The following is a 15,481-nucleotide window of genomic DNA, read 5'->3' on the forward strand; positions in this document are numbered from 1 at the left end:
CAAATTATATGTGAATTTCATGCTTCACATTTAAATGCACCTTCCATCTACTTGAATACTACAAGCCTTTAAGATCAAATTAAACCTTGAAGGGTTATTTACCAACTACACACGCTTGGAGCTGAATTAACAACAAAGTTAACTAACAAACTTTGTTTATCTCTCACCCGATATTCCAACAACCAAGAATTCAAGACTAAGCTATGGAGAATAATGTCATGTTAAAATAATCCAATTCAAATAAACAAGTCAACATCCATTTTCTCTGTGCAAGTCATATTTTGCCTTGGTTATCCATGCAAAATTAATGTTTAATTCCGCTGGATATCATGTTAACACTGAACTAATCATCATCATTAATTATGATCACCTAATCCATAAATTTTTCATGCCTTTTCTTTAGAAAATATTATCCAACCACATATTTTATCATGCTTAAAGCTAATCACCCTAATTCATTGCAAGTAAAAAGAAAAAATGGTAAATTGGAAAAGAATTAGATTATCCAACTCAATTTTAAAATGGTGATGGAGGGCCTTTTTGCATGTGTCATGTCTATTCCATATATAGCAAGAACCATGATATATATTAGAGGAGGGCATCAAATGAAATTTGAGCTTCCCATCTTTCATTTAGTTTTTTGGTAGTGGTTGCCATTTGTGGAGCATCCAACTTTGATAATGTGCAAACATATAAGGATATACTAGACTGGAATTATTCAACAAAAATAACTAATTATAGAAAAGTAGGGGGTAGACCAGCACGAGAGAAATAAATTAAAATTGTTTCAATTCTAAATCATTTAAAAATATTTCTTTCATACATCTAAGTATTTTGCGCAATTAATAAGTGGCCATTTTATTGAGCAAAAAAAAAACAGATGCATCCCACTCAACCCTAATTTTAATGGTTGGGCTTCAAACCTTCACAAAATTGATTATACAAAAAAATTTTCTCGTGCACATCAATGCTTGAACTAGAAATTTTGATAAATGTTTCTCAAGATTTGGGCTTAGCCAATTTCATGAGATTGAGTTTTCCTCCTTTTCTTTGGAGGGGAATAAATTTTCTATTCTGTTTTTTTTTAAAAAAAAAACCCTACTTGGCAACCGTTTTATGGCAATTTATCCAAGTAATAACCCTTTCTTCTTTTTTTTTGGTGCAGCTAACCCTTTCTTTCTCCGTAATTAAGAAAAAGGCTTCAAATGTTCCCACGGGGCAGCTGACTGCACTCCGTTCACGCATCGGGTATTTAAACTCGAGATGGTGCCGGGGAAGCTCCCACCGCTCTTTGCCTCTTTGGCGTCCAGGCGAAGCGAAAGACCGAGCGTTTTCCCGGAGCTCTTTCGACAAGAGACGGAAGAGAAACCCTAGGGTTAGGGTTCCGTCACCATGGCCGGTGCTAGCATACACCCGTACCACCAGCAGTGGATGCCACCGCCGCAGGCGCAGCCGGCGGCGGCGGCGGCCCCTCCCATACCCGTCGAAAACCCTAATCGCTCCGCCACCGACGATGTACTGCCTCCGCCTCCCTTCTCTTGCCCCTATCGTTCTTGGCGCTAACCTCTTTGTCCCCTATAAATCACCGACGATTTCTTGGTTTTCTCTCCTCTTGAAGGTTCGGACGATCTTTATCTCGGGTTTCCCGGGGGACGTGAAGGAGAGGGAGCTCCACAATCTCTTAAGGTGGTTGCCGGGCTTCGAGGCATCGCAGATCAACTTCAAAGGGGAGCAGCCCATGGGTTTCGCCCTCTTCTCTTCTCCTCAGCACGCCATGGCAGCAAAAAACGCTCTTCAGGTGATTTCCCCTCTTTTCTCATCGTCTCTGTTGCTTTTCTGGCTTGGATATTTGGACCTTGATCGGTTTGAAAGAGCTAATTCTGGCTCTGGTGTTTAGGACTTGGTCTTCGATGCTGAAACAAAGTCTGTCTTGCACACGGAGATGGCAAAGAAGAATCTTTTCGTCAAGAGAGGTGCGTAACCCTGTTTCCTAGGGTTTCTTTTTTTGATTAGGAGTTTGCTATTCTCTAAGGGGAGGGAGAGATCAACTAAACCTGTTTGATGTCAAAACTTTTTAAGTATATTTTGGTGCCTATTCAGCTGCTAATTCATCTAATGTGTCTGCATCAATTCCTTACTAGATTGTTAAAAAATTGCTTATTGGAAAGTAAATTATGTGTGGAAAAAATCAAATTGGTATCCGTGAACAAGCATAAGCTTAGTGGAATAGCAAGCAAGATGCTGCCTGTGAAGAGAAAAAAAAGGAAGATAGCATCGTGCTGTGGTTGGTTCGTAGAAACAAAAGAATGTGAAATTGTGCTATGTGGCTTTGAAGGTAGACTTGCTGACTTATTGTATTTTTGTGGATGGCCTTGTGTAGCTGAGATGCAGTTGCACTTCTAGAAGAAAATTGGGCATGTGAGTAATGATTTAATGGTAAAAGGGCTAAAAATTTTTGAAGCAGCAAGAGATGGAAATCTGGTGTGTCTGAAACAGTATCTTGGTCATTAAAGGAGTGTTTTTAAAGATGATTCTGACAAACATCCTACTCGATGGCCTATCTGTGGTCTTTTCTTAGCAATATTAGATGTTTTACGTGGTATGATCAATAATAGAAAGGTGAAGTAGACAATGGCTAATGAGATTTCCTAAAAGTAGCAATGACAACTAAAATGTAAATTAGAATATGGTTTTAAGGCTCATGTCGGAGGAGCATAAAATCATTTAAAGTAAAATCCTTTACTAAAGCATTTACATATGACAAACTAAAATCTATCATGAAATGGGTGGCACATTGTCTCTTTGTCTGACATTTGCTTTTTTTTTTGGGTTAAATTTTAGTACTTATGATTCTCGGTTGTACATTCTAAGGGAGAGTCACATTGACAAAGGTACAAAAGTTAGATAGATCAAAACCAAATAAATGGGATGCGCATTTGGTAGTCTTAGAAACTATAGAAGAAACATAGGAGTTGCACAGTTTTGGGCCTTTTGGCAGTGAATTTAATATAATGGTATCGGCATAGGTTATAAAATTCAAAGGAGGTCTCTATTTGGACGGTGGTTTGGACTTCTGGGAAGGAGTCTTGGAAGCCCTGATGTTGATGGAGTTATGCAAAAGTATTTGGCAGAGTTGGTAGTAGCAGAGGATGTTGTATCTGTCTAGAAATTAATGGCGAAGGTGGATTTGTTAACCAGACCATAGATAGTTAAAACAGCGCTTGTGGTCATGGTCATGATTATAACTGTAATTTGGCCAGAGCTAGGTAGATTCCTGCATGCTTCATCCGGTCATCGTGTACTTCCGTTTTTTGATATCATAAGTGAACGTATCAGTGTACACAAGCATAACAGCAACAGTATGCTGAAGTCTGTTTTCCTGGATAAACTGATGAGCATATCAGTGTTACATATTTAAAGAGTAGGCCTAGCCAAATTCAATAAGATCTTTTATGTCAAACAATCAATTATTTGTACTTGTTTAATTATCTATTGATTTCATTGAGTATCATATGGTTTCTGTAAGCAACTTGCAATTGGATGGCATCATTTTGTGTGAGTTATGATGGTGAAACAGTTATCTTTGCACCTTGGTCCTTGCATTTCGCAGATACCAAGCACCTTGTAACATCACAAAAATTTATATTTTTTATATGTTCTAGCCTGTATATGCTTGCTTGCGAACATTCAAATTAGGATATTCATAACTTTCATCTGTTTTTTGCCCTTGTGATGTGCTCAACCTAAAATATATTTGTTGAGTTATAAATTATATAACATGTATGCCTATGATTATCTGAGTTTTAGGTGTAGTTGCCAACTCAAGCTCCCTTGACCAGAGTAAACGCCTGCGAACTGGTGGGGACTATAATTATGCAAGCTATCCAACTCCTCCTTTTCACCCTCCACCACCTCCAGTTTATGGAACCCCAGGGTAAATTGGTAAATCCTGTGCACCATATTGCATCTATTTGTGTCTTCCTTTTTTTGATTTTTTTGGGCTTTGAAATTTAGATATATGGCTCCACCTGCTCCATATGACCCATATGGAGGTTATCCAGTACCTCAAGTGTCCATGCATACTCCTGCTCCTATGCCAGCACCCAGTGGTTATGCTCCTATTCAGGTAATTTCCACGTACAAATTGCCATTTTCTAATATTTAATTTATATCTTAAAATCTTATTTTTCCAACATATTAATATATTTTAAACAAATGGTCTTACATCAGTCATTCTTGTTATGTTAAACATTTATTTTTCAAAGTTCCTTTATACTGACAAATCAGTTGATGCCTTTTTTGGTTTGTGCTAATATGTTGTTTGGCTAGATGCCATGTAGTTCGGAGCTTGAATTTTGTTTCACAACATTCTTCTTAGCTTGTCCTAAATGATGCTAATTACTGTCTTGTATCATACATGTAACCTTGCTATTTATCTGTCATGTGTGGATGGTGAACTGTTTGTACTAGATGGCCTGAGGACAACGATTTACCATCCATAGTAAAAAACCAGATATTGTTTTATTGCCAAAACATTCTGTTTCGCTGTTGGTTTGAAAGTTGAAAACAAAATTGAGTTTTGAAACTGTAGGTTAAACTCTAGTTTACTCCCTTGTTGCATGGTCCATATCTTGCTGCTGTTAAATCCATATCATTTAAAATGATGAGGAAACCACCAAAATCGTTGAACTTTGTTTATTTGGTTGATGACAATTTTTAGGCTCTCACTGTCATAGTAATGCTAGAAAAATATACTGTCATAGTAATGCTAGAAAATATTCAATGAATAGACTCTTTTGATGTTCTTGGACATATCTCTTAAGATTCCATGCCATTGCGTAGTATATAATCATCTTTAATATGTTATTGACTCTTAGTGCTTCTTTGGTTTGGATTTATGGATTATGACCTTCATCCAGAAAACCTCTGAAGTTAAACTACACCATGTTTTTGTGCAAACAATATTCTTTCCCAGCAGATTTAGATCAAAACCCACATAGAAGGTAACTTTGTGGTTTTCAACAAGCTAGAGAACCACAACAAACTTAATTTGATGCAGAAAGTATTGTTCTTCCTATAGAAATGCATGTAGGAAAGACTGAAAAATAACACGAGAAGAACACAAAATCTAGCAATCTAGTGTTGAGCACGCAAAATGCAAGGGTAGAAATATAATATCATTAGGCTGCGTTTGGAAACATAATAAGAGAGTGTAGAAGTCATTTAACTTGTTATTTGGCCCTTTCCCAGACACTCGTTGCAGCATGTAGGTCAAACCATTGTTTTAGAAGGGCAAAATAATTATTTGTGAAAAGTTGGTACACAACTTTTTGCCTTCCAGCTCCCTTTACCCGCTTAATCAAGGAACAAATTACTGCATCATATAGGGTGGAGTAATTTATTCTGGAGTAAAAAGGAGTCGGAGGAAGCTGAATAGTTTACTCTCGGTTAACTTGTTCCATATTCCGGTTCATAGACTTCCTTCTTCCTTCCAATAGCCAATGAATGGGTCTCAACCAGAGAACTGATTGGGTCCCTCAATCCTCCAAAAACAGGTTTTCATATAGCTTCACCAAACTTCCAAACCATGTAGTCGTTGCAATGAATTGATGATCCAACCATTTGATTTAGGACTTTGAAGTATTTGGTTGATGGTGGTCATTTTGGAAGTTTTAAATTGTTGGACGTAGTGATTAAGTTATTGTCATATTCAAGGTCCACCGTACCGGGTCCGGTAGGCGTACCGGTTGCCTACCGGACCGGTACGGGCCGGTTCGTACCGTGCTCCGGGCGGTACGAACCGGGAAGCTCTTCCCCGCCGGAACCGGGGAAGAAGAGAACCAGAGGGAGCGCGGGGAAGAGAGGGAGCGAGCCCACCTTCGGCCGCCATCGGACAGCCGCGGAGGGGCGTCGGAGGCCGGTGGGGGGCGGCGGAGGCCGGCGGGGGCGGGGGAGCCCGCGGGGGCGCTGCGGAGGCCGTGGCCGCGGCCGCGTCCACTGTTTCGAAAGAAACAGGGGACGCGGCCGCGTTTTTTAATTTGGGGATTTTTAAGTGAAGTCGGCAAACCGGTTGCCTCCGCAGCGCCCCCGCGGGCTCCCCCGCCCCCCGCCGGCCTCCGCCGCCCCCCACCGGCCTCCGACGCCCCTCCGCGGCTGTCCGATGGCGGCCGAAGGTGGGCTCGCTCCCTCTCTTCCCCGCGCTCCCTCTTTTTCTCCTCGTCTTCTTCGTCTCCGGCAAGAAACCGGCCTGTACCGGTTTCCACGGCTCCGCCGTACCGGTAGCTGGCCGGACCGGTTTGTACCGGCCCGTACCGGCCGGTACGGGCCGGTTCGGCATACGCTGGTCATATTGATCTTTTGCTTTTTTTATTGGAGTAGTCTATGGCACTACATTTTTGTTGAAGTCATCTATAAAACAATTTTAATAATGTCACTAGAGAAAAAGGTGCAAAGTTCTAGAGCAATATGGATTTTTAAAAGACAAATTTGGCATCATTCTAGGAAGGGTAGTTAGGTAGCTATTCTTTCTTCTCAATTGCAAAAACATTTAATGTGGATTTAGAAAGTAGAAATAATTTTGTTGACGTGGAATGCATTTTTTAATAGGCTATCATAAGTGTTTCAAGATTGCTTAGGATGCCAAGTAGCCTTAGCTGGGTGAATTCTTCTTTATGAGTGAGAGGTCCAAGGTTAAATTTCTGGTGGTGGCATCCCCACTCTATTTCTCAGAGAGAGAGAGGCAGAGAGACTATATTTTGGACAAACATGCGGGAGTAACAATGACCGCTTGTTTTATGGAAATACTGGTTTTTTTTTGTGGTTGTAGGCTTAGATGTAATGTTAGTTGATATTACTGTTAACACGAGTTCACTTGCATCCATTGGGAGGTCCACATGCTCATGTGGCTTAGATGTGATGTTACTTGATGTTGCCATTGTCAGAAAAATCCAAAACAGGTTATCAAAGAGCTATCTAAATTAGGAGATAAAGTGGATAATATTTCTCAGCCCTCAAAAATTGTTTGTTCAAGCTCTTATCAAGCCAAGTTGCTTGATTGCGAGCAAAACTGGTCAATTTTTTCAGTTTAAAACCAAAATTGATGCAATTCAAACATATCTAGGATATGCTCAAAAGTTTGGCATGTGGTTCTAATAAGACTTTTCTGCAGTCACCAATGTATCTATTTAATGTGATATGTTGAAGGGCAAGTAATTTCCCCATCAATCAGTTTTTCCCCCTTATCCATCGGAAGATCATTTTTATAAAATGGTAGCATTGGCACCATCTCGCGGAATGAAGAATATAAATGATTTTGCGACGAGATGAAAGCAGGGTGGGTGAAGTGAAGATGCTTCTTTGTTTGTGATTTGCAAATATATGCTACCATTTGGATATTAAGGGAAGCTTTTGTAATGCAAAAGTATGACAATTTTTCTTCTATGAAACAAAATTTAGGCCATTAGAATGCCAATGAGCTTAAGATTATGGCAACAAACATGAAGATGTCATAAAATTGGGAGATTACAGACATATATGAGTTTAGTTTATGAGAGGAAAGTCTGGACTTTTAATTACAGAGTGATGAAGCAAGGGCAAACTTTGAGATGATTTTGATGTACACTGTGAGTGAAGGACGACTTCTATGAATAATAATTTCAATTACAGAGGATGGAGCAAGGGCAAACTTTTGAGATGATTTTGATGTGCACTGTGAGTGAAGGACGACTTCTGTGAACAATATTATTTATATATTTGTTGAAAGATTGAAAAAGAGGATAACATGATAGGTAAAAATTGGACTAAGCCATATAGACCATCTTCAGCAGTGAAGTAGGATTCACATAGCTGACCCCACAAATACAGGATGCGGCTTGTTTGTGTATATTTTATGTTCATGTACATCAAATCCTTAATCTAATCTATTTTAAATTTTTCTTTATTTTCAATTATTTTCCATGTTGTTTCTAATTGTCTTTCTTGCTACATTAAATTGGTATAATAGTAGAAGATTTAGAAGTACATACTTGCTCAAAGCCAAATACGTATGGAATCTTGAGTAAAATGTCAGTGTGGTGGATCTAGGAAAATGATGACTTGTGGATGATTTACCAGGCCTAAATAGATGATGGAACTGATCGTAGAAATTCTGGAAAGATCTCAAATTCCCTTTTCCATGGAAAAATTGCTACTTATGTGTTTCCTGACATATCTGAAGCTCTACTAAAGAAAAGGATATATTTACTTGCCAACTGATCATCTTCGTAATGGAATGTATGAAAGGGACAATGGGGACTCACATGACATCTCAAGAATTGAAGTTGTCCCAAAGATTTGAAAAACTTGCTACTTGTGTTTGCATGATCATACCATGGGCCTTTGCAGTTGGTGTAAGAGTTATATATAGAGACAGGATAATGCAGTGGGCATCCATGGGATCTAAGTATTGGGATGGTAGTTACTTGACCCACTTTCGTAGTGGTTCAAATTTCTTGGACAACACATGGGACATGAAGGACAAACATGTAAATTTTGATCTTTCATATAAAACAAATAGTTTTTATGAGAAAAGAGCTCGATACTTTTGAGCCCTTTACTAGGGGGACAAATTTGTAGTTTACTCTGGGCATTTTGTGAGTTTGGTTAATCTCTTAATCCTACTTTAGACATGTAAATATATCGATATATGCCCATAGAATAATATAACTTGATAAGCAGTAGACATGAATAAAATTGAATGTGATGTGAGTACGGAACGTGAGTGATATAAAGTCTATACATAAATAGCATATCAATGCGTTTAACAGTACATTAGTTTTTCCCAGATCATGTCCATTGATAGGAATTTCTTATGCTTTCCTAGTTATTTAAGCCTCATAATATTAATTCTGCATTTAGAGCTTGATAAAGCATCGCTTAATAACTTAGGCTGGATCACGGCTGTATCATTCACGCAAAAGAAGGATTCACCTTCCTTCATGCAAATCCACCATTGGATTCAGATCTCAAAGCACTCTGAACCCCGTCATTCATCCATCTGCAAAGATCTCAATGCAAGCAGTGGAGGATCCAATGGTTGGTTGTGGGTTAAAGGAAGGCTAAGTGGATCATAGCGATCTTTGCAAAGATCTCAGAGCGATCCACTTAGCCTGTGTTGGTTGTGTGTTAAATGAGGGTTGGATGGAAAAAGGCCCCTTTACTTATTCCACTTTAGCCTGCCAAAAGCGAGAAAGTAACCAATTCATTATGAGGGTAAAATGGTGGAGCTTTTGCATCATAGTGTTTTGGGAGCTAATTAACCCGTTTATCCAGGTTAACTAACTGATCATGCAACCAAACACAGCCTTAGATCTTTATATTTCAGTTGCATTTTCCTTCAGTCACTTTTTTTATTTTCACTTGGCAAGCATATCACTAAGAAATGCTTCAAGTATCCCATCAAATTTATCCATTCACATTTTACACTCCTTTCGCTGCTTTTGTCTTTCTTTTGCAGAATACAAAAGACAATCCTCCATGCAATACTCTTTTTATTGGTAATCTTGGCGAGAATGTAAATGAGGAAGAACTTAGGGGCCTTTTTAGTGGGTACAAATCTTGACCTTGATACCACACACACATACACATAAAAATAATGGCTCTTTATCTTTAACACCGAGAATGAGATCTTCTCCATATGTATTTAGTTCCCTGTTATAGATCAGGCTGCACATTTCTTTTTCATGGTATCATTCTTTCTTTTTTTTTCTTGCTGACTGTGCAGGCAACCTGGTTACAAACAAATGAAAGTTTTGCATCAGGAGAGAAATACTGTTTGCTTCATTGAATTTGATGTGAGTAGCAAACAAATTGCGTTCTCTAGTCTCACATTTTGCACTCTCTAGTCTCACATTTTAAGCCAGTATATTGCTTTGAGTGTGATTATGTTTTTATATTTAATTCCTTAAAAAATTGAACTATCTATGCAGGATGTGAACAGTGCTACAGCTGTTCACCAGAATCTGCAGGGTGCTGTTCTACCTAGCTTGGGTCGTGGTGGCATGCGAATACAATATCCTTTTCCATAGTTAATTATGTTTCCAGTCACTGTTCAGGCTTTCTGGTGATCTCTGAACTTCATTTTGCCTCCTTGATGGTCATAAAGTATAAATTATCCATTATGCACTACTGTTGCACACATGGTCTCAATAGGGAATTAGCAATTAGGTCTTGTGTCATTCTCTTTCAAATTTTGTACTGCTCTTTTGGCTATTTCTCTATTGGGGTCTAAGACTTATTCATGAGGATGATTTTCTATGCCCTATTGCTAGGGATAGAAATGGGCCGGTTGGGTCGGGCCACACCCCTACTCGAGTCTTGCCCCAAATATTTTTCGACCTTTGAGCTTATGCCCGAGCCCGGGCCCAATGTGAACCCAATTAGGCCGACCCAAATTTGTGGAGTGAACTGCGGTCCATTGAATCACAAATGGCTTACTCATTGATAATTTAGAATTATGATCATTTTAAGACGTCTTGAATCGCATTCAACTATTATGCCTTCATAAGATTGTACATAGGCTTGAAAATATCAATATTCAATAGCTGTAAGCCCTAAGATTTAAGGAAGGATGATAAAGGGTTTGAGACTTGTTCGGGCCTAAATTTAGGCTCCATTTCGGGCTTTGTATGGGCTCAGGCCAGGCCAATGATATACTCAGGCTTGGCTCGAAAAATAAATGAGCTCTATATTTAAGCCTAAACTAGGCCTAAAATCTTTCGGTTCTAACCGCTAGCCCGACCTGAAGTCAGCCTGGCCCATTTCTAGCCCTAGCTATTATAGGTCTGGTGTTGGCCAGAAAATGGTTTACTTAATTAAGATAATACTTAGAATTAATTTTAATGGCTTTATATATTGGGTTCTTTAATGTACAAATTCTTATGTTCTTAGAACGTCTTGTATATGTTCTAGTAGGAAAGGCTTGAAAATGTTTTATTTTGATTCTCTTTTTTTTTTCTTTAGGGAAAGGCTAATAGTATCTTAATCTTTATAGCAAGAATCATCTGTTTAGGGTGAAAGATCGAATCTTTCAAGTCTCCTTGGAAACTCATTCCGTCACCTGCTTCCTAAGTATTTTTTCATTAAATTTTTTTAAGAGACCCACTTCTACCTACCTGCACCAGACCTGCTTTTGGTAACTAAGGTCCTAATATAAGGATGCCTATTTCGTAAACCTTACTGTGTCGAAAACTGTGAAAGGGGAAGAAGAGGGTGCAATTAGTTCTTGGTGAAGAATAAATGATGTTTCTTCTTCTATCTATCTATATTCATCTCTCTAGCTCTTTCATTTTCTATTCGGCCTTGAGGATTGAGCTCCAACTTCGATATGATCACCTGTGGGGTCTTAGGGTTGCTCCTCTCACTGATTTTTCTGTGACAACCTGAGTTATTTAATTTCAGAGTTTTTAACCATTTATAAATTTCAGATGCTACTATACTGTTGATTCTTACGGTCCTGAACTCCTGATCATATCTGCACCACTTGAACTTGAAGGACTTGCAATTAACACAATATATCTGAGTTTGCTTTTGTTGATTAGGTCGAACCAATGGTATAGAAAGTACAATTTGTTGCTGAAGATATTTTCATTTGAACAGAAAATTTCCCACAGTTTTAAATTGACGAGGAAAGATATGATTCTGACCTAGGACTTGCTACTTTTTTGAGTTTTGTCCCAACTGTTTTGGAATTGCTGATTTATATGAGTAAATTATTAATATTTACATTACTATGGAGAAAACTTTGCATTTCATTTTGTTCTCTAGTTGGTTTACTTGACATCAAAAAGAAAGATTTGCATTTTATGCTGTTCTTGGGTTGTTCCACTTGCCATCAAACTAAAAGTTTACTTAAGCTGTTATACCCAATTAGTGATTTAATACAATATAGGAGGTATACAAGCGAACATCATTGTCTTTCCTTCTGATGGGAATGGTCATAGGAGCTGTGGGTGGCATTGCTTCTGATGGGAATGGTTATAGTAGCTGTGGTTGAGAGCTTCTGTTTCAAGAAGAGGGGCATGTGGCAGGGAAGGTAAAATTATATAAGACAACAGGGCAGGTATCCGGTTATTGGGTGTTTGGCCCATCTGAGGTGTCCAACCTTTCACCTGCCTGTTGCAACTGTAACTCTGTAAGCACAGCAGCTGCATAGGCACCTACCCATGGATTGTGCACTTTATATTGGCATAGGCCATCCAGGCCATAGGCGAAGTCCTGGATTACTGCTTTGCCTCAGGTGGGTGCTCTTATGCTTTGGCTGTTGCCTGAGTGCTCTTTAAAAAAGTGTCCACTTGCACTGTAAACTGTTCTTATATGGTCTTGCTTGATTGCTTGCTCAGCCCTACCAGTTCCAAAAGACGTGAGCTCTAGTTTGGACCAAGTTTTGCCGTTTCAGATTTAGTTACCAAGTAAATAATTCTTGGTCAAGTTGGGTGAACCCAACCTCCTGCACTCTTAAAGTGTTTCTTACAAGACATGCTAGCATGTCTTGTTTAGGTGTATTAGCCACAATTTATCCCTCATTCTTAATTGCTAGTGCAACACATTCATAACTTCACATCGGACCCTATCCTTTAAGTTAATTTTTGTTTCCCCAAGTTTATAGGACTTTGACATTTTAGACTTGACATTCATGGCTCCGCCTTTTCTTATATCTGTAAAATGTACATTGATTACCTCCCTTAAACAAATGTTGAAATTCATTTTGTGCGACTACCACCCAGTGCATTTCTATATTTCTTTCCGTTGAATTATATAAGTTCTGATTGTCCAAGTAATTGTTACAGTGTTTTTTCTTGACGGTTCACATGTTTTCGAAGAACCCTTTTGGAAGAAGGAAGGATACAGTCAATGGCTCTGCAGCTGAGCACAATGTAGCTCCCACTACCTACCAGCAGTAACTTGAAGGGATGTATCTTGCTCCTTAAGCTTCCCTTGTGGAGATAACAGAATAGGAAATGGGTCCCATCATGGAAATTATGCTGTTGCATCCTACATCATAAGTTATCATCAGCATCCTGACTGAATACATCATGAGTGCCATTACCATCTTCCATGAGTCGAAGTCACTTGGGGCATCATGAACTGTTATTAAATGTGCATTGGCATTGTCAGCATGGTTAACTAGTGTTTTCTTAGCTTTAATTATGTGCACTTGATGTGGACAAAGTGATCTGTTTTTTAGATGTGCATTGACGACATCATTGACATGGATAATTATTACCTCTTCAATTTTATCTATGTATGCAGTTGAAGGATGCATATTTTGCTTGATTCATCATATAATATGCTGGAAGCTGGCCATGCTTGCATCAGCCTTAGAATTTAATCTTCTAGCAGCACCTTACCCTCTCAGTTCCATTACATTGGAAGATGATGCTCATGCTCAAGTCGTCTCATGGCATATTTATAGCTCAAAAATGTGGAGCATTATCATCAATTCATATTTACCAGTTCTCCATCCATTCTTCTGTTTAGCATGAAACTGATCAGTATGTTCTTACCTCCAGGCTAAGCATAAAGCCAAAATTGGAAAGATTTGCTGGTGTGATCTGTATGCAGGATTTGTTTTACAGATGATGAAGCGCCTTACAAATGGTAGGACATGGGGGCAGTCAGAGCTTGCTGTCTATAATTTCATGTACGGAGGTGCAAGTTGCTCTAAACATGCATGCCCCCAGATGGAGTTTTGGCTCAGGTATGGCTTGCTCCTTAGATGATGGATTGTTGCTCAGATTCCAAGGTGGTCCCACTAATAGCAACAACTGATTAACATGAAACTAGCATTCTGCACGTGCTAGCAAGAATAAGAATTTTTTATATAAAAATATTTTTATTTTAAAAATAATATATATTGGTTTAATATTTCAATCCATGATTTTTTTTTTTGATTATAGAAGCTTAGTTACAATCAAAAAGTTTAAGTGAAACTTCCAATTGAAAAAAGTAAATTAGAAAACTTTTATTTTGGTAAAATTCTAGAAAAGATATATATTTTCCAGAGATTAGGCAAGAGGAGTCTTGTTGGTTTGAAATTGGTGATATGGGCTCGGATTTTCTATGATTTTCTAGGTTTTTTTTTTTTTTTGAAGTTTGGAGAGGGTAGAGCTTTCTCTGTCCTATCCCTTTTATAGGAATGGAGGCTAGCCAGAGGGTTCTTTTCGTTCTTTATTACATGGATTTCTAGTTATGACTATGTGATCATAGCTGGTAACCTGGTCAGCATTTTGGAGAAATTGGTGTCGCCCTAACCGGTGCAACCCTGGTATCTGTAGAACAGTTTTGGTGGATGTACATTACCTGATTCTCAGGTGCTAAATCACTCATTAAAGAATTCAATGTTCAGAATATTGAATTTTAAACATCGTTCTGGCAAATAGTTGTCATAGGTCTATCTTACACCATCTTGTAAGGGATGCTGGGCAAAAGCAAGGTCTTGCTGCGAAGCTTGCCATACTTGATTTCAGAGCCATCACCAAAATTTGTCAGTGTGACACCAGTAGTCCAGTCGAGTAATCTGTTAGATTTTTTTTTCATGTTTTTTTTTGTGGTTGGATTTGGGGGTGGGCCGGCGTGCTTGCAGGCTTTGAAGTGGCGGGCAGTTTGCTTCCTGTTCTAATGCATATGTTTCCCTCTTAAGATGAATACCCTGTTAGGGAGCTGTATATATCTACACCCATTCCTTAATATCACGGTAGAAGCGTTTATGATAAAAAGACGAGTTTTGTAAGGCCTCGTAAGGCTGAGGCTAAGATAGTTCAGTGACCAAGAGATTGTAACTTTAAACAAGAATTATGTCTTGTACTAGAACATTTTTCAAACGACAAATACTGTTCCTTGAAAACCGTATGGGCCACCGGCGTTGCCAGGGCCTGTACTGGTACACTAGAATTACAATCCATATATTCGAGAGGAGGGTATAATCCACTCGGTCCGTTGTATATATTCATGGGCAAACAAACCATTAGATAGTGTTAAATAATACGAGGTGTGGTAACTGATGACTTGTGTCTTGTGACGAAGGCTCCATGTGTCTTGTGACGAAGGCTCCATTTGGAAAAAGTGTTTACCGTAGGGCTTTTGAAAATAGAATTTTTATAAAAAATTGTTTGCTGTTTGGTAACTATATTTTTAAACTATTGTGCTATTTTAACGTGTATTTGATAAACAAATTGTACTTTGGGTATGACAAAATGACTATAAAGAGTATTGCAATGTATTATACAACAAAGTATAATAATATATAATATATATTAATGCATAAATATATGATATAGTATAATATTATTGTAATGTAATATATTATTATTATAATATAGTAATATAATATTGTATACTATAGCATAATAATTTAATATAATATTAAATTATTTAATATAATATATCAATATATTATGATATAATGTAATATAATAATATATTTATAGTATAATACAATAATAAA

The 15,481-nt window shown here is 38.2% G+C and overlaps 1 protein-coding gene across 2 annotated transcripts; it reads left to right on the forward strand.

Annotated features, from left to right (window-relative positions):
* The first annotated feature begins 1,227 nt into the window (after positions 1 to 1,227).
* LOC103707110 (cell wall integrity protein scw1-like) lies at positions 1,228 to 14,865 on the forward strand. 2 transcript variants are annotated; one of them, XR_003385712.2, is made up of 10 exons: positions 1,228 to 1,515; positions 1,619 to 1,798; positions 1,898 to 1,973; positions 3,808 to 3,934; positions 4,015 to 4,126; positions 9,494 to 9,585; positions 9,761 to 9,830; positions 9,966 to 10,048; positions 12,848 to 13,529; positions 13,614 to 14,865. XR_003385712.2 is itself a non-coding variant. In XM_008791478.4 (9 exons), exons 1-9 carry the CDS (start codon positions 1,393 to 1,395, stop codon positions 12,936 to 12,938), a joined length of 954 nt encoding a protein of 317 aa, XP_008789700.1. In that variant the 5' UTR covers positions 1,228 to 1,392; the 3' UTR covers positions 12,939 to 14,865. The 2 variants fall into 2 exon arrangements, 1 of the variants encoding a protein (XP_008789700.1); XM_008791478.4 differs by having other exon boundaries at positions 12,848 to 14,865.
* Positions 14,866 to 15,481: the final 616 nt, after the last annotated feature.

The sequence above is a fragment of the Phoenix dactylifera genome, chromosome 7 (genome assembly GCF_009389715.1).
Source record: "Phoenix dactylifera cultivar Barhee BC4 chromosome 7, palm_55x_up_171113_PBpolish2nd_filt_p, whole genome shotgun sequence".
In the NCBI taxonomy this organism is placed as follows: Eukaryota; Viridiplantae; Streptophyta; class Magnoliopsida; order Arecales; family Arecaceae; genus Phoenix; species Phoenix dactylifera.

Excerpts from the sequence above, each read along its gene's own strand:
- LOC103707110 (XM_008791478.4), top strand. The coding sequence starts at position 1,393 with ATGGCCGGTGCTAGCATACACCCGTACCACCAGCAGTGGATGCCACCG. Across the intron at positions 3,935-4,014 it reads CCAGTTTATGGAACCCCAGG|ATATATGGCTCCACCTGCTC; the intron begins GTAAATTGGTAA and ends TTTGAAATTTAG. Across the intron at positions 9,831-9,965 it reads TTTGCTTCATTGAATTTGAT|GATGTGAACAGTGCTACAGC; the intron begins GTGAGTAGCAAA and ends CTATCTATGCAG.